The sequence below is a fragment of the Ixodes scapularis genome, unplaced genomic scaffold (assembly GCF_016920785.2).
Source record: "Ixodes scapularis isolate PalLabHiFi unplaced genomic scaffold, ASM1692078v2 PGA_scaffold8__174_contigs__length_109621045, whole genome shotgun sequence".
In the NCBI taxonomy this organism is placed as follows: Eukaryota; Metazoa; Arthropoda; class Arachnida; order Ixodida; family Ixodidae; genus Ixodes; species Ixodes scapularis.
The window spans coordinates 43,292,248-43,315,378 of NW_024609883.1; the positions used below are offsets into that span (position 1 = coordinate 43,292,248).

The 23,131-nt window shown below is 45.7% G+C and overlaps 2 protein-coding genes across 3 annotated transcripts in view; both read left to right on the plus strand.

Moving 5' to 3' along the window:
- Nucleotides 1–2,490: 2,490 nt before the first annotated feature.
- On the plus strand, nt 2,491–16,193 carry LOC115313993 (transmembrane protein 65). Of its 2 annotated transcripts, XM_029973005.4 has the most exons (7): nt 2,491–2,810; nt 3,485–3,544; nt 4,646–4,755; nt 8,518–8,572; nt 8,936–8,978; nt 10,286–10,391; nt 11,024–16,193. In XM_029973005.4, exons 1-7 carry the CDS (start codon nt 2,522–2,524, stop codon nt 11,126–11,128), a joined length of 768 nt encoding a protein of 255 aa, XP_029828865.2. In that variant the 5' UTR covers nt 2,491–2,521; the 3' UTR covers nt 11,129–16,193. The 2 variants fall into 2 exon arrangements, with proteins under 2 accessions (XP_029828865.2, XP_029828866.2); XM_029973006.4 differs by lacking the exon at nt 3,485–3,544 and having other exon boundaries at nt 11,024–15,449.
- A 3,096-nt stretch (nt 16,194–19,289) lies between these two features.
- Nucleotides 19,290–23,131, plus strand: part of LOC8025586 (transcription initiation factor TFIID subunit 2) — a 48,841-nt gene continuing 44,999 nt past the window's right edge. The window contains exons 1-8 of the mRNA XM_029973008.4: nt 19,290–19,443; nt 19,623–19,677; nt 19,747–19,819; nt 20,066–20,156; nt 20,975–21,093; nt 22,036–22,133; nt 22,198–22,241; nt 22,909–23,103. Of these exons, the coding sequence (XP_029828868.2) occupies nt 19,397–19,443; nt 19,623–19,677; nt 19,747–19,819; nt 20,066–20,156; nt 20,975–21,093; nt 22,036–22,133; nt 22,198–22,241; nt 22,909–23,103 (722 nt within the window). The 5' untranslated portion in view covers nt 19,290–19,396. The remainder of the gene's footprint in view (nt 19,444–19,622; nt 19,678–19,746; nt 19,820–20,065; nt 20,157–20,974; nt 21,094–22,035; nt 22,134–22,197; nt 22,242–22,908; nt 23,104–23,131) is intronic.

The window sequence follows — 23,131 nt, forward strand, 5'->3', positions numbered from 1 at the left end:
TGTCCTAGATTCAGCTTCGGAGACATTACCTTTGTATCCATTGTGGCTTATCTTTTGTCCCCAGGTTAGCACAAGGAAGCTTGTTCCCTCTCTTTCCTGCTGGCGTTTTCTCTTTCCACCCAAGGTAATCCTCCGATGCAGGGTGCCCCTGGGTGAAAGGTGAGGGCGAGAGTACATCTTTTCTCACACTGATTGGAAGGAGGGGGTATAAAGTTTTTTGCTAATAATTTGTAACTTGAGGCTCGAGATTATCTTGAGAAGTAATGAGAATTCCATCCCATGCTACAGAGCCTCCTGGTTTTTAATGCAAAAGCGTTAGCCGTCCCACAGAGCGAGCTGACATCATCAGCTTTGAAGCCTCGCCAAACGGCACCCAAACTATGGTGCCTGGAGTGTGTGTCCGACTGGTGTGTTAGCATCTTATCCCGCCCATACATCAAAAGTGGTCCCAAAGTGGCAACAAGTGACGTCACAGAAGCCGGAGTGTCATGCTGTAGCCTGTCGCGATCCTGGCGGTTGGTCCTAGAAATGCTGGCGAAAACCACAGGCAAACGTGAGTGTCGTCGTCGTCGCGGAGTTCCAGGCGTCCCAACTTCCGGCTGCTGTAGCTTCGTGGACTGCCGCATTGGAGAGCGATCTGCAGCAGAATGGGCGTCTGCCACATTCACCACAGCTGTTGGGATGCCGCCAGGTTTGCGACCAGCAACAGCATGACACTTTTATGACGTCATCAGGCGGAAATCGAGGGACCACTTTTTTGGACCCAGAAAAACACCAGTCGGAGACGCGTTCCAGGCACCGTACCCAAACTCCTTTCTCCAAGTGAAGCGAACATCTAATGGCTTCCAGCTTTTAAGCCACACGAAAAGCCTAGCCAAACGGCACCTAGTCTCCCTGCTCCCAATGGTGCGCGGTGAAGCCAAAATCTGATGGATTTCGGCTTCAATCCAATTAGCAGGCTCACGTCATAGTCTCAAGGAATGAGGCTCCCATTGGCCGCTGTGCATCAGTTTCAACAGTCGCCACCCCATGGCACTGCGTGTCTGCGCCGCCTGCGCATCGGTAACATGAAGCGTCTGGCCGCTGAGCGAGGCAGCGGCTCCACGCCCAAGGTCAGCACGCGCTCGGTCGTTGACGCAACTACGCCGCAAATGAAATAAGGAAGCAGAAGAGCGACATGCATGCTTTCACATTCACAACTCTTAAGAAGTGCTTAGGTGTACGTCGAGCCTTTTGCTTCTTATTTGTAGTGCAAACACCGATGTACAATCAAATGAACGTTGACAGGCAGAACCCAGTAGGGCTCTGCCTCCAGTACAGACTCGTTGCCTTCATCCACTTTTAACGAAGTGTCCTCAAAGGTTACAACAGTTAAACCAGCTGAACTACGAAGTGTCCTCAAAGGCTTGCGCTCGAGGTGGAGTATCCACTGTTCCTTAACATTTGATACAATTATCAAGTAGCTTATTATATTTTCAAAAGTTTATTCTTTTAATTTTTTTTTTTTTTTTTTTTAATTTTTGTAAGAGGAGGTTAGTCTTTTTTAGTGTCTGATGAAAGGTTGGTGTTGATCTTGGCTTGTGTTGAAGAAATGGCGACATGCAAGGGGGTCGGTGGTCGATTGGGCTAGCGCCGAGGATAGAAGGGTAGGAGACAAGAAATTAGAAGTACTAGGAGGGGGCAGGGGGTACGCTGCAATATTGGTGAAGCCTAGTCAAAAAAAGTTTAAACGATAACGTGACCGCAGATCTCTCTGGCGATTTGTGCGCGTGACATGTCACGTGCGAGATGGATGGTTGATTGTAGGAGGATTCCTTGCAGACTTGCGCGCGCTCCGTCCGGTAGGTTTTATCAGATCGAAGGCAAGCTACGGTCACGTGATGTGGTCGCTGATAAGTGAGGAGAAAATGAGAAAGAGGCGAGGCGTCAAGGGAGCGGAGGCTACGCGGCTAACTTCATGCCCTCCCCTACCAGTAGGAGAGGGCATAACGTCGGCCTTGCACGATAACAAAACATTCTATCATGAGCATTTCTTGTGTAAAACAAAGGAACTAATTTGAGTTTGGAGGATCGGTGGCTGAGCGGACCAGCTAGAGCACACCAGCTCGGAGCAAGTGGAGCGAAAGCTCGCGCTGCAGAACCCAGAGGTCCTGGGTTTTATCCCCACCCCCGCCCGTTTCGATCTGGATGAGCATCGTACCGGTGTGTGGTCGTGTACCACTACTGCGTGGTGCACGTTAAAGACCCCAGCTCTCCGTTGGCGCGTTGGTGAAGTTAAATAAAACTGAAAGAAATGGGGACGGGCAGAACAGCACATCTTTCGTGCTGATGACGTGGTGATGCTGATGGTCTACGAAAGATGTGCTGTTCTGTCCGTCCCTATGTTTATTCTCTCAGTTTTATTGGCTCTCTGTTTCTGACGCTCATTTATGACCTTGCTACGGTGAGCAAGCAGGATCAACCTTTTCGTTAGTTTCGTTTTCACTGGGCAGCCGACAGGCGGCGACGTGGAGTAAACAACATGGCCGCCGCTTTGCTCCCGTCAGCTGGTAGAGCGGCTATGGCCAAGTCTCTCGTATCGCGGATCCTTGGCGTCTACAAAATCGCCAAGGTGCGTCCAAGCACGCGATCGGCGCTGGTGCGACCTCTTTGCGTGTCCGTGACGAGTAGAGGTGTCGGCAAGTACACCGGGATCCAGGAGATCATCCTCACCAAGGACAGGGCTCAGGACTTGATCTGCAGGCTGCTGCCAGAGGAACGTCGAATTCTCATGGACGAACTGTCGTTGCACGTCGGCGCCACCGAAACGAGTATGTTCAAGACGAAGGTGGTTTCCTTTCGTCGTAAACTAACTCCGCTCAATATTCCAGTTAGCTCTCGATTTCGCAACAGGTGAACGCTTTACGGTTGCACGCCCACGGTCTCTCCGCTGGATAAAGTAAAAAAAAAAAAAACAAAAAAAAAAACATAGTTTTTTACAATTTTATTTTTGTTATATACTAGACGGGCTCCAAGACTGACCATTGGACAAAAGCGTTATAAAGTTATACACGCTCTCAGTAGTCGGTGAATAGGTGAGAACGGCAGGGAAGCACTTCAGGTGTCCCGCCTCCAGCGCGCGCTTTCTAACTTCGATAATGCTTCAGCGTCTCGTGAACCCCGAGCTTGCACGCGCAGCCAAAGTGCGACGGACGACAACAAGCTCGTCCTGCAGGCCGGGCGTCCGAAAATTATGCCCTGCCGTTCTCAACGAAAAAAAAAAAGAAAGCGTTATATCCAGGTTGCAAGATAGACTATTAGACACGAAAACAACGAATTAAGTTGTGTATCCAGATTATAATTTTGATGAATTGATGATTATGTATCTCTAAAGTTCTTGAAGAAAAAAAAAAAAAAGGTAGATGCAATGGAGGAGATAGGGACGCTGTTTTTAATGCCTGTTACTGACTTCTAAAAACCTCTCTTCGTGCAATTTTTGGTGCAGGAAAAACCGCCGTTTTTGTTGACCAGGGCCAGCACACAAGTGGTTTGCAGGAGACGTCTGGTAAATTCCATCCATGGTTCTGTGTGTGGTGTGCTGTGACTTACCTTCGAATTACCTTCTGGCGCATCTGAAGTGAGAACAACTCCCTGGAATAATGTGCCATAGTTAGCAGAGCGGTAACTGATATCCTACCTTCTTCGGGCAAGAAGCCAAGATTGTCTCCTTGCCGGCTCTTCCTACCACTTTCCACTTCCTCTGTGCTTTGTTTGGAATAAACATTCCAGTCTGTATAAAGTCCTGCACTAAGGAAACCAGAATGTGCCAACACATTTGTGCTGCTTCTGTTGCTTGCGAGATTGAGTATTGGGGGTACTGAAGTTCAACGCCACCTTTGAGCGCGCTCTTCACTGGGCTTGATCAGAACGAGCTCACACTTATGTAGAGCGCAAGTTCGTCTGCTTCTTTTGCAAGGGTTGTGGTGACGTCAGAACGCCGGACTCTGATTGGTTCTTTTTGAAGGATAGTGGTAGACCTCAAGGCAGCTTGCTTTGAATCGCTCTGAACGCGGCTTGGATAGTGGCCCTCTTATATTGCTCACGATCTATGCTTTGGAGTTGAGCTTTCAAATTGGGTATATCATCGATGAAGTCGCCAGATACTACCCACTATCCTTCAATTGAAACCAATCAGAGCTCGGCAGCGTTTTGATATCACTGCAACTCCTGCACAAGAAGCTTGCTCTTTGCATAGGCTGCCAAGACTGGCAATCTTGATGATGTGGAATGCTCAAGAGCACTGTAAAAGCTTGCCACGGCCTCAACTATGGTTGCCAGTGAATACCTCTAACACATGTTCTGCATGGCAAATTCTAGTTGTGTTAACTGATGTAACTGACAAAGTAACTGCCATAAAAACGTTGGCATTGGCTGTGATGACAAGTGCCAAAGAGGAGAGAAGGGCAAAGCAAGCGTTTGGTTGCTGATAGCTGGTCGGGTTGTTCCTAGGCTGCACTGGTGGTGTCTCCCGCATAAGAGACGAAACGTCTACTCATAAATGGTTGACATTGCTATATAATTCAGAGGTATTTGCTTTGTAATAGTGATGATAAGTGTATGAGGTCGGTGCCCTTAGTTTCAAACTCTGTTGTTGGATCATTGGCAGATGCAGAGGCAGCGGGACCCACTGCAGAGCAGTTGAGGATGATGGCCATTCACAATGCCCTCCCCTTTGTTGGATTTGGGTTTCTCGACAACTTCATTATGATTGTTGCGGTAAGCTTGAAACCTGCTCCCTAAATCCCACAGGGCAGCATTACTTCACTTCTGAAGGTAGAATTTCCTGAGGATTATAGCGTAGTTCTTACGTAAACTACTTACTAATAAAAAAAAAATTATAAGACAGATGTAGCACCTTTTAAATTAATACGACACTAGGCCTCAAGTGTAGATGGCATTCCTAATCGTCCCATCTTTTCAACGGGTTTCTGGGGTTTTATGAATGGGTCGATGCATCCAGCGACTTTCTCCACATTGGCTTCTCTGAACCCACGTTCAACTGTTAGGTTCTCTGAGCGATCTGATCGGTTGACTCCTAAAGTCAGCAGTGTGTCTCTGGTGCTAGTTTGTTCTTAGCAAAAACTTTTTTATAGCATGACAAAATTATTCCTGACCAGGTAATCTATGGACCGTGATCATAGTCTGTACTCCATCGCACTTTAAAGGGATTGTCCAGTCAAATTTTGTGTTCGAGGAAACATTTGAATATCATTGTTATTGCCTCGCAATGTGTCATCCGCGCAATATATGAATTTTATATGTTCCTCTGCATGCAACATATAATTTTATACCGCTCCAGTCGCATCCTAGCATACAAGATGCTTTCGTTGGCAATATTGAAGCTCTGTTGTCGCATAATGCAAATCAAGCATTTCCGTCTCATCGTCTGTCTGCGAGTGAATGTTGCAGCATGCTTAATTTTTGTTGCGCTCGACTTGTTTCGTGGATGGATTAGATTTTTGTTGCGTGGTTGGGTGCCACAACCAGCGGGTAGCACCTGTGATCCACGAGACGTGCAGTGACAAGCAAAATTGATCATCGCCGTGCATCGGGAGTACTGGGTTCCCGTCAAGATCGATATCCCGCTTGCGCAGTAATCATCTCACAGAAGAGAGCTATGAGCTGAGCTCTAAGCGGACAGAAGGCTCGTAAGTTGAGGTGTGAAACTGCGCTAACAATGTTCAACCACGTTCACCCACTCCTCACCCAAGTCAGATCAATCGGTTTGATCATGCAGTGAAACTGAAACCAACAGCTAGGCCTCCTAGAAACGATGCCAAAAGTTATATTTAGTATGCATTCCGCTTAATTCTGTTTGACCTGCATGTGAAAATAGATCGGGGCTACGATTCACCAACCTCGTTTGAGTAAAGTGACGATCTAGAAATGTTACATTCATTTTCAATGATTCGCCATTCGCCTTCGACCTGCGGGCATTGCCTCTGAGGGAACAACCCACAACCGCATCACCGATCCAGTGGATCTGCCGACATGTGGATTCAGTTGCCGCTTTGTGGACCCAGATGCCTGTTTAGAGGCAAAATCGGTCTCCTTGTCTTTGCGAGCGCTCCTTGTCTGATCGGTGGCCGTCGCAGTTGTGTATGCGCGAAGCTGCATATGCTTTCTCAAAGCTAACATCTGTATTCGAGTAATATCCTGCTAAAAGGCGTGACTTTTTTGCACAAGCTTGGGACCTGCATTACAAGAGACTATATAATTCGAAACAAAATGCAGGACACCCATTGACCAACATTTGTTATCCCAACCATCTGACGATCCTTTGCATTATGTGATGTCATACAGCAGCTACGGATGTCAGCCATTGATACTGGCGAAATTCAGGGTGCAGTTTCGTACACACGCTGATGAAAGGTTTAACTATATTGGGACCTCATATATCAAAACAAAAATGTTTGTCTCTATATGAAGGTTCCCTCGACGTAACGAGCAGAAAAACGTAAGCACTTCCGGTTTCGACCGGATAATCCCTTTAAGTGCGAGTGTAAGAGAAGCTACAAAAGCGAGCTCTGGGCTTTCAGCGACCATGCCAAGCATGTGTGCTCGTGTGGTGCAAGCATCGTTCGGGGCAACATACTCGTGCTTGTAGTTCCAGCTACCTTCGCAGATAAAGTCGAACAAAGTGTACCGCGATATCTCGAGAGATAGCCCGCCTAAAAGTGAGAGCAAATAGGGTGGAAATAGGTTAACTTTAGGTGTGCGATGAAGAAAAATTTTAAAAAATGAAAGCCGTTTACAACTCCCTGTAACGCCGAATTAGAGCGCAGCTCTTGAGGAGGAGGAGGGAAGGGTACTGGGGGGGGGGGGGGGGGGGGGTCAAGTGACCTCGGGGGGCGGGAAGTCACGTGACCTTGGGGCGTCGCGTGACGTCGGGGGGTCACGTGACCTGGGGCCACGTGACGATGCCGATGACGTCATCAGTGACGTCACTGATGACGCCATCAGTGATGATGACGATGCGGATGCCGGTGACGTCATCAGTGACGTCACTGATGACGTCATCAGTGATGATGACGATGACGATGCGGATGCCGGTGACGTCATCAGTGACGTCATTGATGACGTCATCAGTGGCTATGACGTCAACGGGGGGTCACGTGACCTCGGGGGGTATCCCCAGGTCACGTGACCCCCCCCCCCCCCCCCCCCGGGGTCACGTGACCTGGGTAACCATCGTGACCCTCGTGAGGTTAACCCTAGTAACCCTTGTGAGGGCAACTCTCGTGACCCTCGTGAGGGTAACTCTCGTGACCCTCGTGAGGGTAACTCTCATAACCCTCGTGACCCTCGTGAGGGTAACCCTCGTGAAGGTAACCCTTTTGAGGGTAACTAACCCTCGTAACCCTCGTGAGGGTTACGAGGGTAAGTAACCCTCGTGGAGGGTAACCCTCGTGAAGGTAACCCTTTTGAGGGTAACTAACCCTCGTAACCCTCGTGAGGGTTACGAGGGTAAGTAACCCTCGTGAGGGTAACCCTCGTAAAGGTAACCCTTTTGAGGGTAACTAACCCTCGTAACCCTCGTGAGGGTTACGAGGGTAAGTAACCCTCGTGGCCCTCATGATCCTCGTGAGGGTAACCCTCATGGGATTAACCCTCGTAACCCTCACGAGGGTTACGAAAGTTGCGGTTACGCCGACGCCGCTCAAGCCGGGAACGGGCCCTTAAGAGCTGCGCTCTAAAATGCTATTTGTGTATTTTGTGACCTGCCAAACTTGTTTTCATATTGAGGGTCAGTGGAGCACAGACAACTGTGCCTCCCAGTCAGCTATGTTTGCTTATCGCCCACCATAGCCAACTAACCCCATTTCGGCCGAGGTCGCCATTCGCCAGGGCATGCAATTACTGTTAAAAATAAAGAATAGCAAATTATTAAAAAAAAATGGGTGGGTTACTTTTCGGGGGCGGGGCATCTTTCACGATATTACGGTAGTAATTACTGCACGTAATGCGTCATATTTTCTAAAGGGCTCCGTTATTGATGGCATCAGGTGACTCACAAACACTGATCTCGGCTCTTGTTGACAGGATTCTATATCTCGGCGCCTTCACTGCCAAGATTGTCAAGACATATAATGCCAGTGTCACTACTAACCATGCCAAAAAGAACCACTCCGAACGAACGTTAACTTTGTCGCTGAGTTCCATTACCATAGTGTCATTATGTACCTCTGCTGTCTTAGCGTAAATACTTTGTCTCATATATTTTTTATTTGTGCCTGTGTCTGTCCCTTTTTCTGGGTGTTTCTCAGTGCTACATTTTCACAAATGTGATACGGAAGAACGCACGTTACATGTGGATGTGACATGTTGGCCAGGAACATTTTGTTACTGATGGTGAGACTGCGGCACCCTAGAGAATTGACCACATATTTTCTCTTATGACGTCTTTTTTTTTATTCATTTTTTAGTTGTGCAATCCATGATCAAAATCAACAAACTGTGATGTGTCTTGGTTTGCAGGGCGACTACATAGACACTACAATTGGAATTGGACTTGGGATTTCAACTATGGCAGGTAAGATGAACTCGACCAAAAGTGGCAGCCGTTTTGTTTCTATACTTTTGTTTTATTCCGACTCTTACCAGGATTGATTGTCTTTGGGTAAAGTACCTAGAGCTAATTTTCTTTTAATGGCAGTGCATGTTTGGTAGAACGGGAACAAGTTTAGATTCCTATAAAATGGTATCAATTGAACTTGTAACCCTTTCATTTCTAATCCAATACCTAAATTTTTAAAACTGGATGTGTAGTTTACCATATGTTAATTTGAAAACCGACCTGATTTTGTCTTGCATGCCTTTGTCGGTTTTGTTCTAAGGTGTACCGTTTACTTGTCGACAGCTCTTAGGTTCAGCTTGAACTTCATTTCTTTTTCAGCTGCTGGTTTGGGAAATGCAATATCGGACGCTGCTGGAATTGGGTGAGTTTCAGATGATCTCGAAGAGTTTTCGTGCACCTCTCCAAGTTATTAGTTTGATCGCAATTACCAGTACTGCCATAATTTCTCGAGAGGTAGCCCACCTAAAGGCGAGAGCAAATCAGATAATAATGAGGTGTGAGATTACTTTTGGTGTACGATCCAGAAAAATTGTAGAAGTGCTATTTTTGCATTTTGTGACCTGCCCAACGTGTTTTCACATTGAGGGACAATGGAGCATTGGTAACTGTCCTTTCTAATCAGCAATGTTTGCTCATATCCCGCCATTGCTATCTCACTCTATTTTGGCCGAGGTCACCATTGTCCAGGGCACTGCAATTACTGAAAGTGGGCTATCATCTTTTGGTGTTTTTGGAGAAATAGCAAATCATGCCAAAAAATCTTTCAGCCTTTCCACTCTGGTGAAGAAGGAAGACTAGCGAAGCTGTACTATGGTGGAAATGAAGTAATGGCCATCCGCAAGTCAGCAAGCCAGAGTGGAAAGGCTGGAATGTTGCCGCGACCTATGAGCGATGGCATCAAGCAGACAACCGATGAACACAACACTCTGGACAGCTACCGCCATCTATGAGCGACGGCGGCAACCAGAGTGTTGTGTCGACATTTCTGCGTGGACGGACACGATCCTGGGGAAACAGCCCCTAACAGCTCCGCTGTAATAGGGGTGGGCTATCTTTTGGGATATTGCATTATTTGTTTCTGAAGAATTTCACTATAGGGGCTTCAGGTATGTAATAGAAAAATCCTGAAACCTTTTCAATGGACAGAAAATGATGATCTCAAGCTGGAACGAAGTATGTCACAAAGGTGTTTTGTGTAGCAACAAGGCTGTGTTCCTCCATCGTTCTTGCTTCTAATCATTCTTGGGTTCCCAGAAACCCAAAGGCTTTCCAGAGTACCCTCAGTGGTTCTCCCCAGCTTCTGATTGTTCTTGATTACACCTGCCGTTCAGCAAGGTGCTCTCCCAGTCTAAGCATCATTTTAGCAGATCCGAGTCATCTCGTGATTCATAAGCAATATCTGGCAATGGAAAGGAGCTGAGCTAGTTGGTTAGCTAGATCAGCTAGCTAACCAACCAGTTGCCAGATATTAGCAATATCTGGCAACTGGCAAACGTTCCAGAGTATGTGTGCATCACTGTTTACGAGTTCTGTAGGCCTCTGCACTCTTTATTGCATCGAGGGTGAGGTTTGGTTTTTTGGCTGACATTCAACACAGATAAGGGGTCTCCGAGGTAGAGAAGTTTGAGAACCTCTGCATCCCCCCATCGTCTCGTCTGGCGCTTGCAGGTCTGCCTGGTACGTTGAAAAACTGGCGGTCAAGATCGGCGTCCAAGCTCCGGGCCTGACTCCCGCTCAGCTGGAAATGGCGGCCACCCGATGGAGTGCCAACATTGTGAGTGGAATGGCTCCTCGTAGGCCGTGACCATAAAATTTGACTGAAAGGCACCCAGAGCTGGAGCGCCTTGTGATGCCACGGAAGCACTCCGTAACTTTATGTGTCAGCTTGTCGTTTACATCGTCGCAAGCTCTCCGTCTTTGTCTTTACCTGAGCAACTCAGTCCCTCATAAGTGGCACAATAGACGAAATACAAGAGGCGAGAATGGAGCGTTGCGAAACGAGACTTCAGTGGAATGTCCCGAAAGGTAGCCCACCCCCTCACAGAGGCCAAACAGGGTAGAAAACGCAGGGGTGACTAACCTTTAATGTGCAACCAAAAAAAAGCTGAAAAAAACAATTTTTTAACTCGGTTCGTTGTTTGCTTTATATGTGCATCAACTGCCCTAGACAATGCCACGTGTGTTGTATTAGCAGTTGAAAGACGGAAGGAAATCTTTTCCACCTTTGTTGCCTCCTAAACTGTTGGGGGACCAGTTGGTGTTGTTGGCAAGACTCGCGTGGCCTACCTCGCTCTGCCCGGTTGATACAGTGCACCCACAATGTGGTTAGCGGGAAGTCGGGTCCATGGGACAATGCTTCAATGAAATATCGCTAACAAAGGTGCCATTTTCTGTTGTCTTGCGCAGGGCCGTGCGGTGGGCGTCTTCGTGGGCTGCATCCTTGGCATGTTCCCCCTTTTATTCCTCTCCTCCAAGGAAGATGTCAGGCAGCGGCACGAGAAGCCGAGTTGAAGCACGCAAACTGTGACAGAGATCCTACGTCGCGGATCACCCCAGCACTCCTGCCTCGCGTGCGACAACACATTCGCTCCACCACAAGCCTAGTGTGCCCCATTTGTCGCCTGTTAAGATGTGCCGCTTCTGCCCAAAAGTGCCGCTTTCAGCGTCGGTCGTAAAGGGTCACTGCATTGAAGCTTTAGTTTATAGTTGGAGACGGATGTTTGTTCGCGGCACCTTCCCAGATGTGTGGATACGGTCATGTGTTCGAAACAAGCTTTGCAGTGTCAGAAACCGGTGAGAGAGAACCAGTAAGTGTGGCACCAATAGCGATGCCCCGTAACAATGGAAGGCGGATGGATGCTACCTTGAGGTTCGGGTTGAAGCCTGACGACGGAACTAACAATAGCTAGTGCGCAGTAGTTGCAAGCGCTTGGGTACGAGTGTGCTATTTTGAAAAGCACTTTCGCCACGCATATAAGTTGTCGTGGTGAAGACAATTAGGCTAACGCTCTCTATGCCTGGAATCCATTCCGCAACAATCGCTTGACCGTCTTGTCGAGGAGGCAGTCTCTCGGATGTTTGACTAAAATTAAAAGAAGAATCTGGGAAACGTTTTGTTTTTCGGATCGTTGAAGCCACGTTTCCAGCTATAAACATCTGTCTCTAAAAAATGTGTGACAAAGATATTTTAGTTTCTTGGGCCTCCTCGCTGTCACAAGATGGTAGTTCAAAAAGTTTGAAATTTTATTCAGTGTTCCATCGGCTTTAATTGGATGCCGCAAACTGAGGTTCTCTTCTGGGGTTGATTATTGGCCGATTCAGTTGAATCTTGCAAGACACTCTCAAAGCAGAAAGAGATACCTAATTGCATGTGGGTAATCAGAATTGCAGACGCTTGACGCCCCTGAATGTGATGCCACCACAAGTTTAACGCCGTGGTATTATGCTTTCTGTGCTGGCACAACAAGTCCCGCTTGATCGAACACTTGAATATTTCGACGCGATCGAAGGGGTCACTTTTCATCTGATGTCGAACTCTTCGTAGTGTCCTTATTGCGTTGCCTGGCAGCCTTCTAGGGAAATTACTGTGTTAATTTATACTATAATTAATAGTAAGTGTCTTTCGGCTTTTATACCTATCTGCAACCCAGGAGTGTCGTCGGCATCCCCGGCGATGCTTTGTAAACAGCTCTCTGTTGGTAGCCACTTGGACGATCTTTCTGTGGCTTAGATAGCTGAAGCTTGCTGTACAATGCAGGGTCTGTGCTTTCGCCTGAGCAAGCACTCACTGTTCGTCATTTAAAATTGGCGATCAGAGCATACTTCAAGTATATATATAAAACCAGTGTGAGCAAGTGTCCACCACCCCAATTTCCAACACGGTATTTTTGTTGTTTTTGGGGGGGTGAAGCGCCAGCTCAGTATTTTACATTGCTCTTCACACGAGGCTTTTGAATCCCAGTGCCCGCTCACAGACTCATCATTGCATGCTTCACGGTCAACAAGCCCATGGCATCGATGTACATTTTGTTAATGACCATGCAATGTGGTGATACTCTAGATTGTGCTTTGTGCGTAGAGTGTGTGCCGTTGTGTGTCGCATTCACTGACACTCGCGTGTTTCTGTTTGTTGCACAGTTCTTTTTAAGTTATGAGTTGTGCAGCTACCATTTTTAGAAGGCAATGATCAGTGCCTGCACGCATGTGCTAGATGCAGGCTACCTATTTGGTTGCTATTCGGAATGTCGGCTGCTATAACGGTCTTTGTGTTTTGAACTGTGAGCATTTAAAGTTGGGCTGTAATCCTTGCACACTGCTAGTCATTCTATGAACAAGCAGATCCAGTTGTTGAAACCCTCGTTTTAAGGAGCATAATCAGACAACTGTTGCAATTGTTATGACACCCACAGTGCACAACACAGCTTGGAAATTGGACAGCCAGCTTTTTCTGTTTTTGTTAGTTTTCACACAACTTTTTAACTTTGTATGCACGCAGTGTCTGGTGGTAAACTGCACAAAAAAACGAGCAGAGCGCCAACATCACATTTGGGTTACCTAGTCGTGCACTCTACATTTGTCGTAAAACAAACAGCAGTTGTGTTGTGTTTCTAGGTATTGTGGCCCACTGAGTGTTGGTTTCATACAGCCTGGCTCGTTAAATATCTGGCAACCCTGTCCACCGTGTCGGCGGCAGTCGTTCGCTCTAGGCAGAGAGATAGCGACACTAAGTCGATTCATCTATCCATGTTACAGCGACGTTCTCAGGACCTCTAGCCCACAAGCATTACACTTTGAAAAGCAATATATGCCATGCTGTTATCCTTCACTGAGCTCACTGACTATGCTCACCGAGCACTTTTCTTCGAACTCAGCCACTCACTTTGGAAATGTGGAAGACGAAATGTTGGTGATGAATGTTAGGAGTCTTAGGCCATAGCTGAGTAGATTATGTGTTGCCAAATGGTGCATAGGCATATAGTATAGAAAACATAATGTTTGGTCACATTACCAGCGACAAATCTATATAGATAGGCATCTTCTTGTCGCAAGCCATCTCTGAAACTGGAGATCCGCCCACACTGTAGATTTGCACAGAATGGTATTTGCATTAACGCAAATGGTCATTGAAGCCATGCTTTTTTCATAATGTAAACAGGTTAGTCTACCTTAGCTAATTGCAAGTAATGGTAGTATAAGGATAATTCTGGTTCCTAGCTAGTAATAGTTAGAGTCAGTCCAGTCTTCCTGCCTGTTCAATTTCTTATATGTTGCCAGCAATGTATTGCAAACAATGTTAGTGGCATCAATTAAGGAACTCCGCAGCTGTTGTAAGATCTTTTAACGACAATTCATCAGTCGCAAGATCTTTTATTTTCATATGAAAAATTTTATTCAAGACCTCAATCCTCATGCAAGAGCGAGCTGCACATCCTTTAACTTACTTGCATTGCATTGATCTAGTCGTCCGTTACCTAATGCAGGTGGCAGCCTAGCTAAAAGTATACATAGGTTATCTTGAGGAGGTTGGAACAGAAGGGCCCCACAGTTCTATAAAATTAGATTTTTTAATAAGAGAGTTCCTGACAGCATTGTTTCACAAGATGGAGCTTGTTATACTACTTGACTGCGATGTTTGCAAAGGGTCCAGATGAATAGTTCTGGTGGGCAGCATTGTTCAGACCAATGTAGAGTGTGCAAAGCAATGTTGTCCCACATCCACCCACAGTGCCATCCTTTGCACAGTTCTTTGGGCACCTTTGGAAAATGTATAGCCATTATAGTTAGAGCTGTCGTCAATCTCTCGAAGCTCAATTCAGAAAAAACTGAAAGATACAGTCAAACCCGTTTATAACGAACAGCAGGAAACGCTACGGTCAGTTCGATATAGCAAGTAATTCGATATAGCAAAACCCATTTACAACGAACTTCCACGATGCGTTCGTTGTAAGGCGAGAGCTTCTCTTTCTTTCTCATCTCTTCGCTTCCGCCTTGTAACAACGTGCTAAAAAGATTTTTTCTTTTATTGCATGTGTGTAGAGGTGTTTCTTTAGCTTTCTCCCCTTCTGAATCTTTTCTTCGCTCAGTTTTCTTGGCAACTTTAGCTTTTAAAATTTTCTTTCTTTCCTACTTTTTTTTTGGTGTGGGGGGGAGGACAGGCTAGAAGACGATTGTTTGCACATTTTCGGAAGCCTTCTCGGGGCAAAAGTTTGATATAGCCAATATGTTGTTCGTTATAAAAAGTACTTTTTACATGCATTTTTATTTAAATTTTCCGTAAGTTCGATATCGACAATAATGCGCTGTACGTGGCTTCGTTCTAAACGGGTTTCACTGTATGAATATTTTAAATATGTTTGAGTTCGGCCGATTATCTACCTTTCTAATTTGAGTTGACCGGGTTTGAATGCTGCGAGCTTTTTAGGAGCGTGGAGCGCAAAAGTTGCAAGCTTTTCTAGAGTTAAGTTCAACAAAGTTTAAGTTCCAGCTTTGTCTCAGTTACTTACTTGACCTCTAAGTGAATTTTCTTGCACAACCAATATGCCTCCTCATGGCGCATTATAAATTTAGTTCTAACTTATGTCACCAAGCACCGTTGCTGTTGTACAGTGATCGAAGCGTGTCCCCCATGGGAGTACCTGCCATTGTACATACCGCTGCCTTCACGGCCACGCACTGAAGCAGCTAATGCCCAGAAACGACAGTGTTTTGTGATACCCAACGGCGGCTGGTTCCGCAGCTTCCACTCCGAATGATGCTTTTCTGCTCAAAATGCCTTTTTTCTGTACAGCCCTTTCTTTTTCCCGGAATATAACGGTGGTATTCTCCCAGAAAACCTGTGTCCGTTCTCGTTATTCTCGATTTGTGCGTGCACTGTAGTCGAGCTGACGGCGTGAAAATGGCAGGGAGGTAGTTCAGTTGTCCTGCCTCCGGTGTGAGCTTCAAGCATGCATTGCCAAAGCACGATAAAGGGCAAAGAGTGCACGCTGGAGGCTGAGCACCCAACAAAGGCACTCTGCGTTCTCGTCTCGCCGCGGAAACTACACAGCGTGCAAGTTCGTCTGAATCTTGCTCACATCTCAGATTTGTTTACCCTCGAATGTGTCCACATGTTTTTGTTTCACCACAACCTCAACCAATATTGAGGCGCGCGCTCGTCTGCCTTGTCATTGCCCGTTCCATATGCATTATCTATGTTGCCCTTTGATTGGCGTGCTCCTCCTTGAGTTCTGATGCGCCGAAGACGGCGTTTTGGAACACTTGCTCACCGTATGGAGCAACTTTATGACCCCGACTGAAATGAACTAGAAGGAACATGGTTTGCCTTCCCCCCAGTTTTTGCTAAAGTTGGTGGTGAAGTGCATCTTTGTTCTAGGGTTTTTCGTCCATGAGGGCTCTGTTTAATTTCTGCACATGAGCTGCTCCCTATCTTTTGTTTTACTATTGTTCTTTGCAAATATTATTTGGTATTTGCATCTGTACTAAAGTGACTAAGCCAGAACTGTAACTGAAGGGAACTTAGAATGGAGAAATTTTGCACTTCACTTCCCAGTTGTGCGAAACATTAATGGCGATGAGACACATCTGTTTTTTAGGGTTTTTGTCCATGAGTGTACCTTTCACATTTCTGCACATAATAACTCTTTCTCGTATTGTTTTTTTTATTGGAGATACTTTTCGTATGTAGGTTCATTTAATATTTTCGAACCAAAAACTACAATCGCCTGTCTGAAAACTGAGGTGTGAAACAATTTAGCACTATTAGGAAATTAGAAAGGAGGTGCTTCTTTTTATACTCTTGAAGGATGTGAGCAAAAGATAAGTCACGATTGGCATAAACAGTACGTTGGGGAGGCACAATCTAGATCACCACAACTCAATGGAGGCAAGATCTCTCTTTTTTGCTCGGGGGGGGGGGGGGGGGGGGGGGGCGGCGGCTCAAAACGGGAACTCCAGAGAATATGGATTAGCATTATTCACAAAACATCCTTAAAAAAAAAAAAAACCCCCCCCTCCCAAAAAGAAAAAAAAATATTGTTTTCCTTTATATATAAATATGTTGCATATAGTGTTGGGATAATGCACAAATTCACAACCAAATTTCTGTTAACATTCAGACATACCGTAGAGTTATTACAATAAATAACTCTATGCATTCAGACGCAGGATGTGCATGGTTGGTTGGCAAGAACAACCTTTAAAAAAAAAACTGAAAATAAAAAAACATTTTTCTTTTAAACAGTTTGGTTGGGACACTCGTGTCGAGAAATTACTAATTGTATGCGAAAAAATAAGCTTATTTTGGAGTAATATATGGTGCGAGACCAATATAGGTATGGGCTCCTTGCACTAACGTCACATTGCATACTTTTGAACACCAAGAGAGGAGGAGAGAGAAGCTGCTTTTGTAAGAATTTTGAGTGACAGGTTTATCTTGTATAATCTTCTGGGAGGAGAATGGCAACACCTGTGCAAATCCGAGAGGCACAAAAGAAGATCCTGATAAGAGGGGAGCTGCTTCTTCCCCTTTTCTCTGGAGGGCATCGGATGTTGGTAGCACTGGCCAATAGTCACCTCCTTTCCACTTGATTTCTCTCTCGGCATTTTGGGCGCGTGGAGGAGAAGTAGGACGTGTTGATCGGCTTGGCCATCACGTTGAGGTGGAGAGAGTGTATGACCATCTTGTTGATGTGGAAAGAGTCTATGACCATTCCGTGGCATCATGGACTTGGTGCACAGAATTTAAAATAAATCTCATGCCAACAATATTGCTCCAAGAAATTTTTTTTTCGGAACATTCACGTGTCTCAAATAGGCTTAAAAAAACAAAACAAAAAAACTTTCAGCCTTTCCACTCTGATGAAGAGGGAAGACCAGCGAAGACATACTATATTGGGACGACCTCAAAATCCGACCTCAAGGATGCCGCCTAGAGAATGACATTTAGGACGATGTCTAGGGCGACCTCAAGGACGATTCCTAGGACGATCGGACTAGAGCACTATATAGCTCCTACGGAGCAGAGTAGCGCAATCCTTTGAACCCCGTGTTTTGCCGACAACATGGCCGACAGAGCGGCTCGGCGCGAGTCACGTGGTACTCAGGGTTCCAGGAGGCGGCCCGCCCTATGGGAGAATACATGGAGATCGACACAACACGGCTGATTAAAAAATGAACGGCGAGTTCACACTTTTCAAAACTAGTCTGCCGTGAAGTTAGTAAAGCACTAAACACTTTATCAAAGTTTTAATAATATCGGATGCGTGTGCAAATTTTGAGAAGGCAATTTCCAAGGCAATGGCGTTTGAAGCAGACGATTTTTGCTCGCAGCGGAGATGGGTTTTTCGGGTTGGCCGGAGCGGGTCACGTGAATGGTGTGACGTCGCCGTGTCGTCTGCTGCATGATGCCGCTCAAGCAATTTTTAAAAAAAAGTCAGGTCCTTGCGGGGCACAAAACTTAGCGCAAATTATTCTAAAATGTTCCATTATTATGTCAAAAACAATTGCCACTCCGTACACCCCCACAATACTGAAGAAACAGCGATTGTCTCACGTTCTCCATGCATTTCTGACCGCAGTTGGAACCTCCGGGCGTTCGCCGCTAGTCGCCGAGAGGCGGCGTTCTAGATTGCGCTACTCTGCTCCGAAGGAGCTATATAGTGCTCTAGATCGGACGATGCCTAGGACGACCTCAGGGACGACATCTAGGATGACCGCAAGGACAACTTCTAGGATATAACCCCAAGGACGACCTCAAGGATGACGTCTAGGACGTACAATCTCAAAAACGACTTCTAGGACGATCTCTAGGACGACGCCTAGAAAAATTAAGCTTTTCCACTCTAGTGGAAACCAGAGTGGAAAGGTTGCCGCCATCTATGAGCGACAGCAGCAACCAGACAACCGGCAAGCTGGTTGTCTGGTTGGCGCCGTCGCTCATAGATGGCAGTACTTTACAGAGTTTTGTGTCTACATTTATTTGGTGACGGACACGAAACTGGGTAAACTGCCCTTAACAACTTCGCTGTAAAATTTTTTTTTTTCTTTTCAGGGGATGAGTTTGTGCTTGAAGGTTTTGGTCAAGGTGGTAAGAGAGGCTCAATGAAAGTGTGCGTGCAGCTGTTAGCTTAGACGTGTCAGGTGAGAGGTAGTGAACCAAAGCATAACCTCATTTCTGGAACGTGGCTTGAGGGCGGGGAAAAATGGAGGTGCTTCATTTGATTGTGTCCTACAGTTGAGCAGTAAACAACAACCTCGTTGACAGTAAAATTGGTTTTTGCCGTTAAAATTTTGCTACAACGGTGTACTGAGGTGATAAAGAGATATTTTCAAACTAAGCGTGTTCAGCTATTTCTTAAAAGGTTCAATCACAAAACACAGAAAGAATTTCAATCACCTTTTAATAAGTTGCATTTTGTAAAAGAAAAATGGAGAGTTTTCGCCATCGCTAAGCAGTCTGAAACCGAAACAAATCAGTAACAATTCTAATGTTTCATCATAAATTTTTATCTTGTTATCGGAGTAGGCAATACAACAAAAATATACTGCCAACTAAAACAATATTTTGCCAATATTCGCATGGTTTGGTTACAAACTAGAATGCCAGAATGACAATATCCGGTCCACAGTCATCTTGGTCCGGCCAGTCCGGCCACAGTGGGTTCGGCTTCCGGCATTCAAAATGGCGGCGCCGGGATACAGATTTCAAGGATTTCAAGCACATCATGTTTGATCGGTGACTTTTCCTCTCCAATTCATCGCAGACCGAAGAACATTCGCGATATGAAGAAACCGGACAAGCCCCACGACCACCAGAAACTTTATAAACTATAAGTATAATTCTTGTCATTACTCTCTTAGCCTGAACGTCAGCGGAAAGAAGGAAATCGCAACGTCCCAACGGCGTCTTGTTTACAAATCACTCTTGTCGCCTGCTCGGAGAACGAACGCTCACACCTGGCGTCGACTTGCGAGTTACTAATTTTTGTTGTTATTGTTGTTTGTTTACGTCCCACCAGGTGTTATGCGTCACCAGCGTCAACTTCCAGCGTCAGTCCCTCATCGTGAGTTAAGCTGTGATCTCTTTCCGATTAACCGATTTAATCCTCAAACGAACTATCACCTTTTCGCAGGGATTTGCGGAGTTGACACTGATCCCGACGAAGACGGACGTTCGGTGGATACGGATCAACTGCAAGCAGTGCCATATCCTTTTTTTCTTAAAAAAGAAAGAAAGTATTGCTTTCAACGTTTTGCTTTGTAAATTCGCACACCCAAATTTGACCCCAGAAATGCCCCATGTACCAGTTCATTTTTATGCCAAGCTGTGCCAGTTTGTCGACACAAGCTAGATCTTCGAAGAAACAGTGGGTCTTCCGTGTCTGCTTTTCGTAAGCTTGCATGTTTTCTGGAGTTTTGTCGCATTGCCTGGTTTCCTTGACATTCCCTCACGAGTGTACAGGGTCCGCATCAACGACCAGGTAGAGTGTACCTTCCAGTACAATGACCCCACCTTGGAAATATGCCACAACGAGGGAAAGCAGTGAGTTTTCCCTCGCTACGAACCTTACTTTGTTGTTGCTCTAAAGGAACCAAGATGCTGCATGTGTTTGTTCAAGAAGCTCTGACAAACTGCTGGAAAACGGGTTATACTGGTATGAGTAACAAATCACGGAAACAATTAAGCAGCGGCTGTAAACAGAAAGGAGCAATTTGTAACATTCAGTTGTCTTGTGCTGTATTCCTTTTTTGTTACTCCGTACAGAATTGTTTCGACCAAGCCGGCTGTACCTTGTTATAGCCTGGATTGTGTGTTTGGCTCGGTCCTTGAGCTTGAAAAAAAAAAAAAACTCAGAAATGGGATCAAAGTTTCACTTAAGCTCAAAGAAAACTCACCATTTTTTTTAAAAAAAAAATTAAGGCAGAAAAACATCCTCTAGCTTTCCCTCCAAAGAAACTCTAAAATCGTTTTTTTTGTTTTGTTTTTTTTATTAAACTTTTCTTGGTGCATTGGTAATCTGGCCAGGTAGTGATCTGGAGTCAACTTTTTAAATGTATTTTTTTTTCTCTCAATGTCTGCTTTATCTGAAAAACAAGTGTTAGCATACACTCAAATTCACATTCACTTTGTTGTACAAATTTTTTTTTCTTTTCTTCCTTAAGTGCATTGAGTTGTGTCATAAAACTGACAGTGCCAATAGGCACATACACGGAAAGGGGTCACGACACACCTGTGTCCGAATCTTTCAGAGCTTTTCGTTTTCTGGAAACGAACTAGCTAGCCCACTTACCCATCTTATTGAACAGTTCAACTGCACAATAAATTCTAATGATCAATGTTTCATCGATTTTGGTTTACAGGCGCAACGTGGACACCTTCTCGGCTGCTCACGTGTCCGCAGTGGCGTCGGTTGACCCTGGCGTTGGAAACGGAGAGATTTCCGTCAAGGTTCCCTCGGAGGCCTTCCACCTTATCCAAGGTGATTCTCCTTTTTGTCCGAAAAGTACTTCTCATTCTTCTTAAAGCATGCGGGGTTTGGGTCACATTTTTCAAGTTTTGTCAAAGAGTTATATGCCTTTTCTTGTACGACTGCCATCTAACTGAGAGTTTTCAGGAAGCTCAGAGAAGTCTAGAAATTTGTCGGGAATGTATCCTGACTGCATGCTTTCTTTGACGTGTGTGATCAGAATATTTGACCACGGCTTTTCTGTGCGCCGGCAGTTGTCCAAACAAATCACGGTGGTAATTGAATCTGGTAGGAAGAATTTGAAAAAAACTTAGCTTCTTCAGCACCCTCGAAAAGCTAAGTCTTAACGAAATGCCACGCTCAAACTTCTAGGAGGCTCCTTTATAAGTACCGATAGTTGTGTCGGTAAAGTTAACAATCTCAAAAATGCAGTTGAAAACAACTAAAAATCGTCTTTCCTGTTGTCTTTTTTTGTTTTTGTTTTTACTTGCAAACAATTACCATACACGATGGTGTGCCGTCGTCGCCACTACGTTCAATTTTTCTAAAAATTAGTGGTAGAGTGTTTCTGAAATTCATAGAGAAAACGTGACAAAGTTGAAGGATTAGTGAACAAAACAGAAGGGCTCGAGCAAGCTGTAGAAAATGAAATGTGAAAAGTCCCTGGGGCTTGGGTTACTTGGAAGACAACACAAACGCGCGGATGTCTAAAAAACCTTTTATGCCCAAGTCTCACTAGAGCAACAGACAGGAACAAACGACAGCAACAAGCCTCAAACCAGTGTCGCGGTTGTTTTTGTTTGTTGCTGTAGTGGGACTCGAGCATTAGCAAGCCATCTAGTATGTTTTTTTATGTTGCACCCTCAGTGACTCTAGCCTCTGGTACTTTTCCCCCGTGTTTGGGGAATGAAAGAATTTCATTGTGGTAAGACATCTTTCGTTTGTTGTCTTCAGAAGGAAAAGCTCTCCGGGTCAGCGTGGAGTTCTCCCTGGAGAGGCCGCAGGGTGGTATCCACTTTGTGGTCCCCGACTGCGAGGGGTCCTTGGCTGAGGTAGAGCGTTTGACACCCTTACCGGGCTCGGCAAAGGCACTGATGTACCATGGTTTCCTTCTAGCGAGGAGCCCACCTGTTTACGTACGGACACGAGAATTCCTCTAGGTATGTCGAAGCATGTGTTAAGTTCAGTGTGCTTCCCGCTGCGTTACGAGTGTCGGGCAAGGATTGTGTAGTGATGAGAGTGCCGTCTTTAGTGGCACTGCTGTCTCCAAAAGCGTAGTCGGCCGGATGCCCTTTAGCTGACACCATTTAGCAGATGTTGTTGGCAGGTTCTGTTAGCAGGTCTGTTCCCACAGACACAGTCTCGCAGACAATAAGTTTTGATGATGTCTCAATATTGTCCTCTAGATAGGGGCACCATCTATTGGATCCTACTTAATTGATGCCTTCTTGCTGGTGCCATTTAGCTGATGCACCCTGGGAGGCACCATGTAGCAGGCACCATTTAGTCAGCCTTTTATCTGTTTTGTTTTGTAGATTCCATTTTGAGGGTGCATCCTAGCAGGCGTCACCTACTAAACATTCTTTAGCAGCTGCCTTCTGGCTGGCACCATTTAGCAGATGTTAATCGGTTCATTTAGTGTTATACCATTTAGCACGTGCATCCTAGCGGGCACCATCTACAAAATGTTATGTATGAAACGTTTCCTACCCAATATTTATGAACGGTTGTAGCTGCGAGGATTTGAGGTGCCACAAGACCTCATGCCTCTGTCAAGTGGATAATGGAAAGCAGTGAGTAAGACAAACTGTTTTCTTTCTCTCCAAGGTTGTGGTTCCCGTGCATCGACTCATATGCAGACCCTTGCACCTGGAAGATGGAGTTCACTGTGGATTCCAACATGATAGCGGTGTCGTGCGGCGACCTGGTGGAGACCGTGTACACTTCGGACATGAGGAAGAAGACTTTTCACTACCTTCTTTCGACACCCACCTCTGCTCCTAAGATCGCCCTGGCTGTCGGGTGAGTGACAGGTGATAGTTTGTGGTGT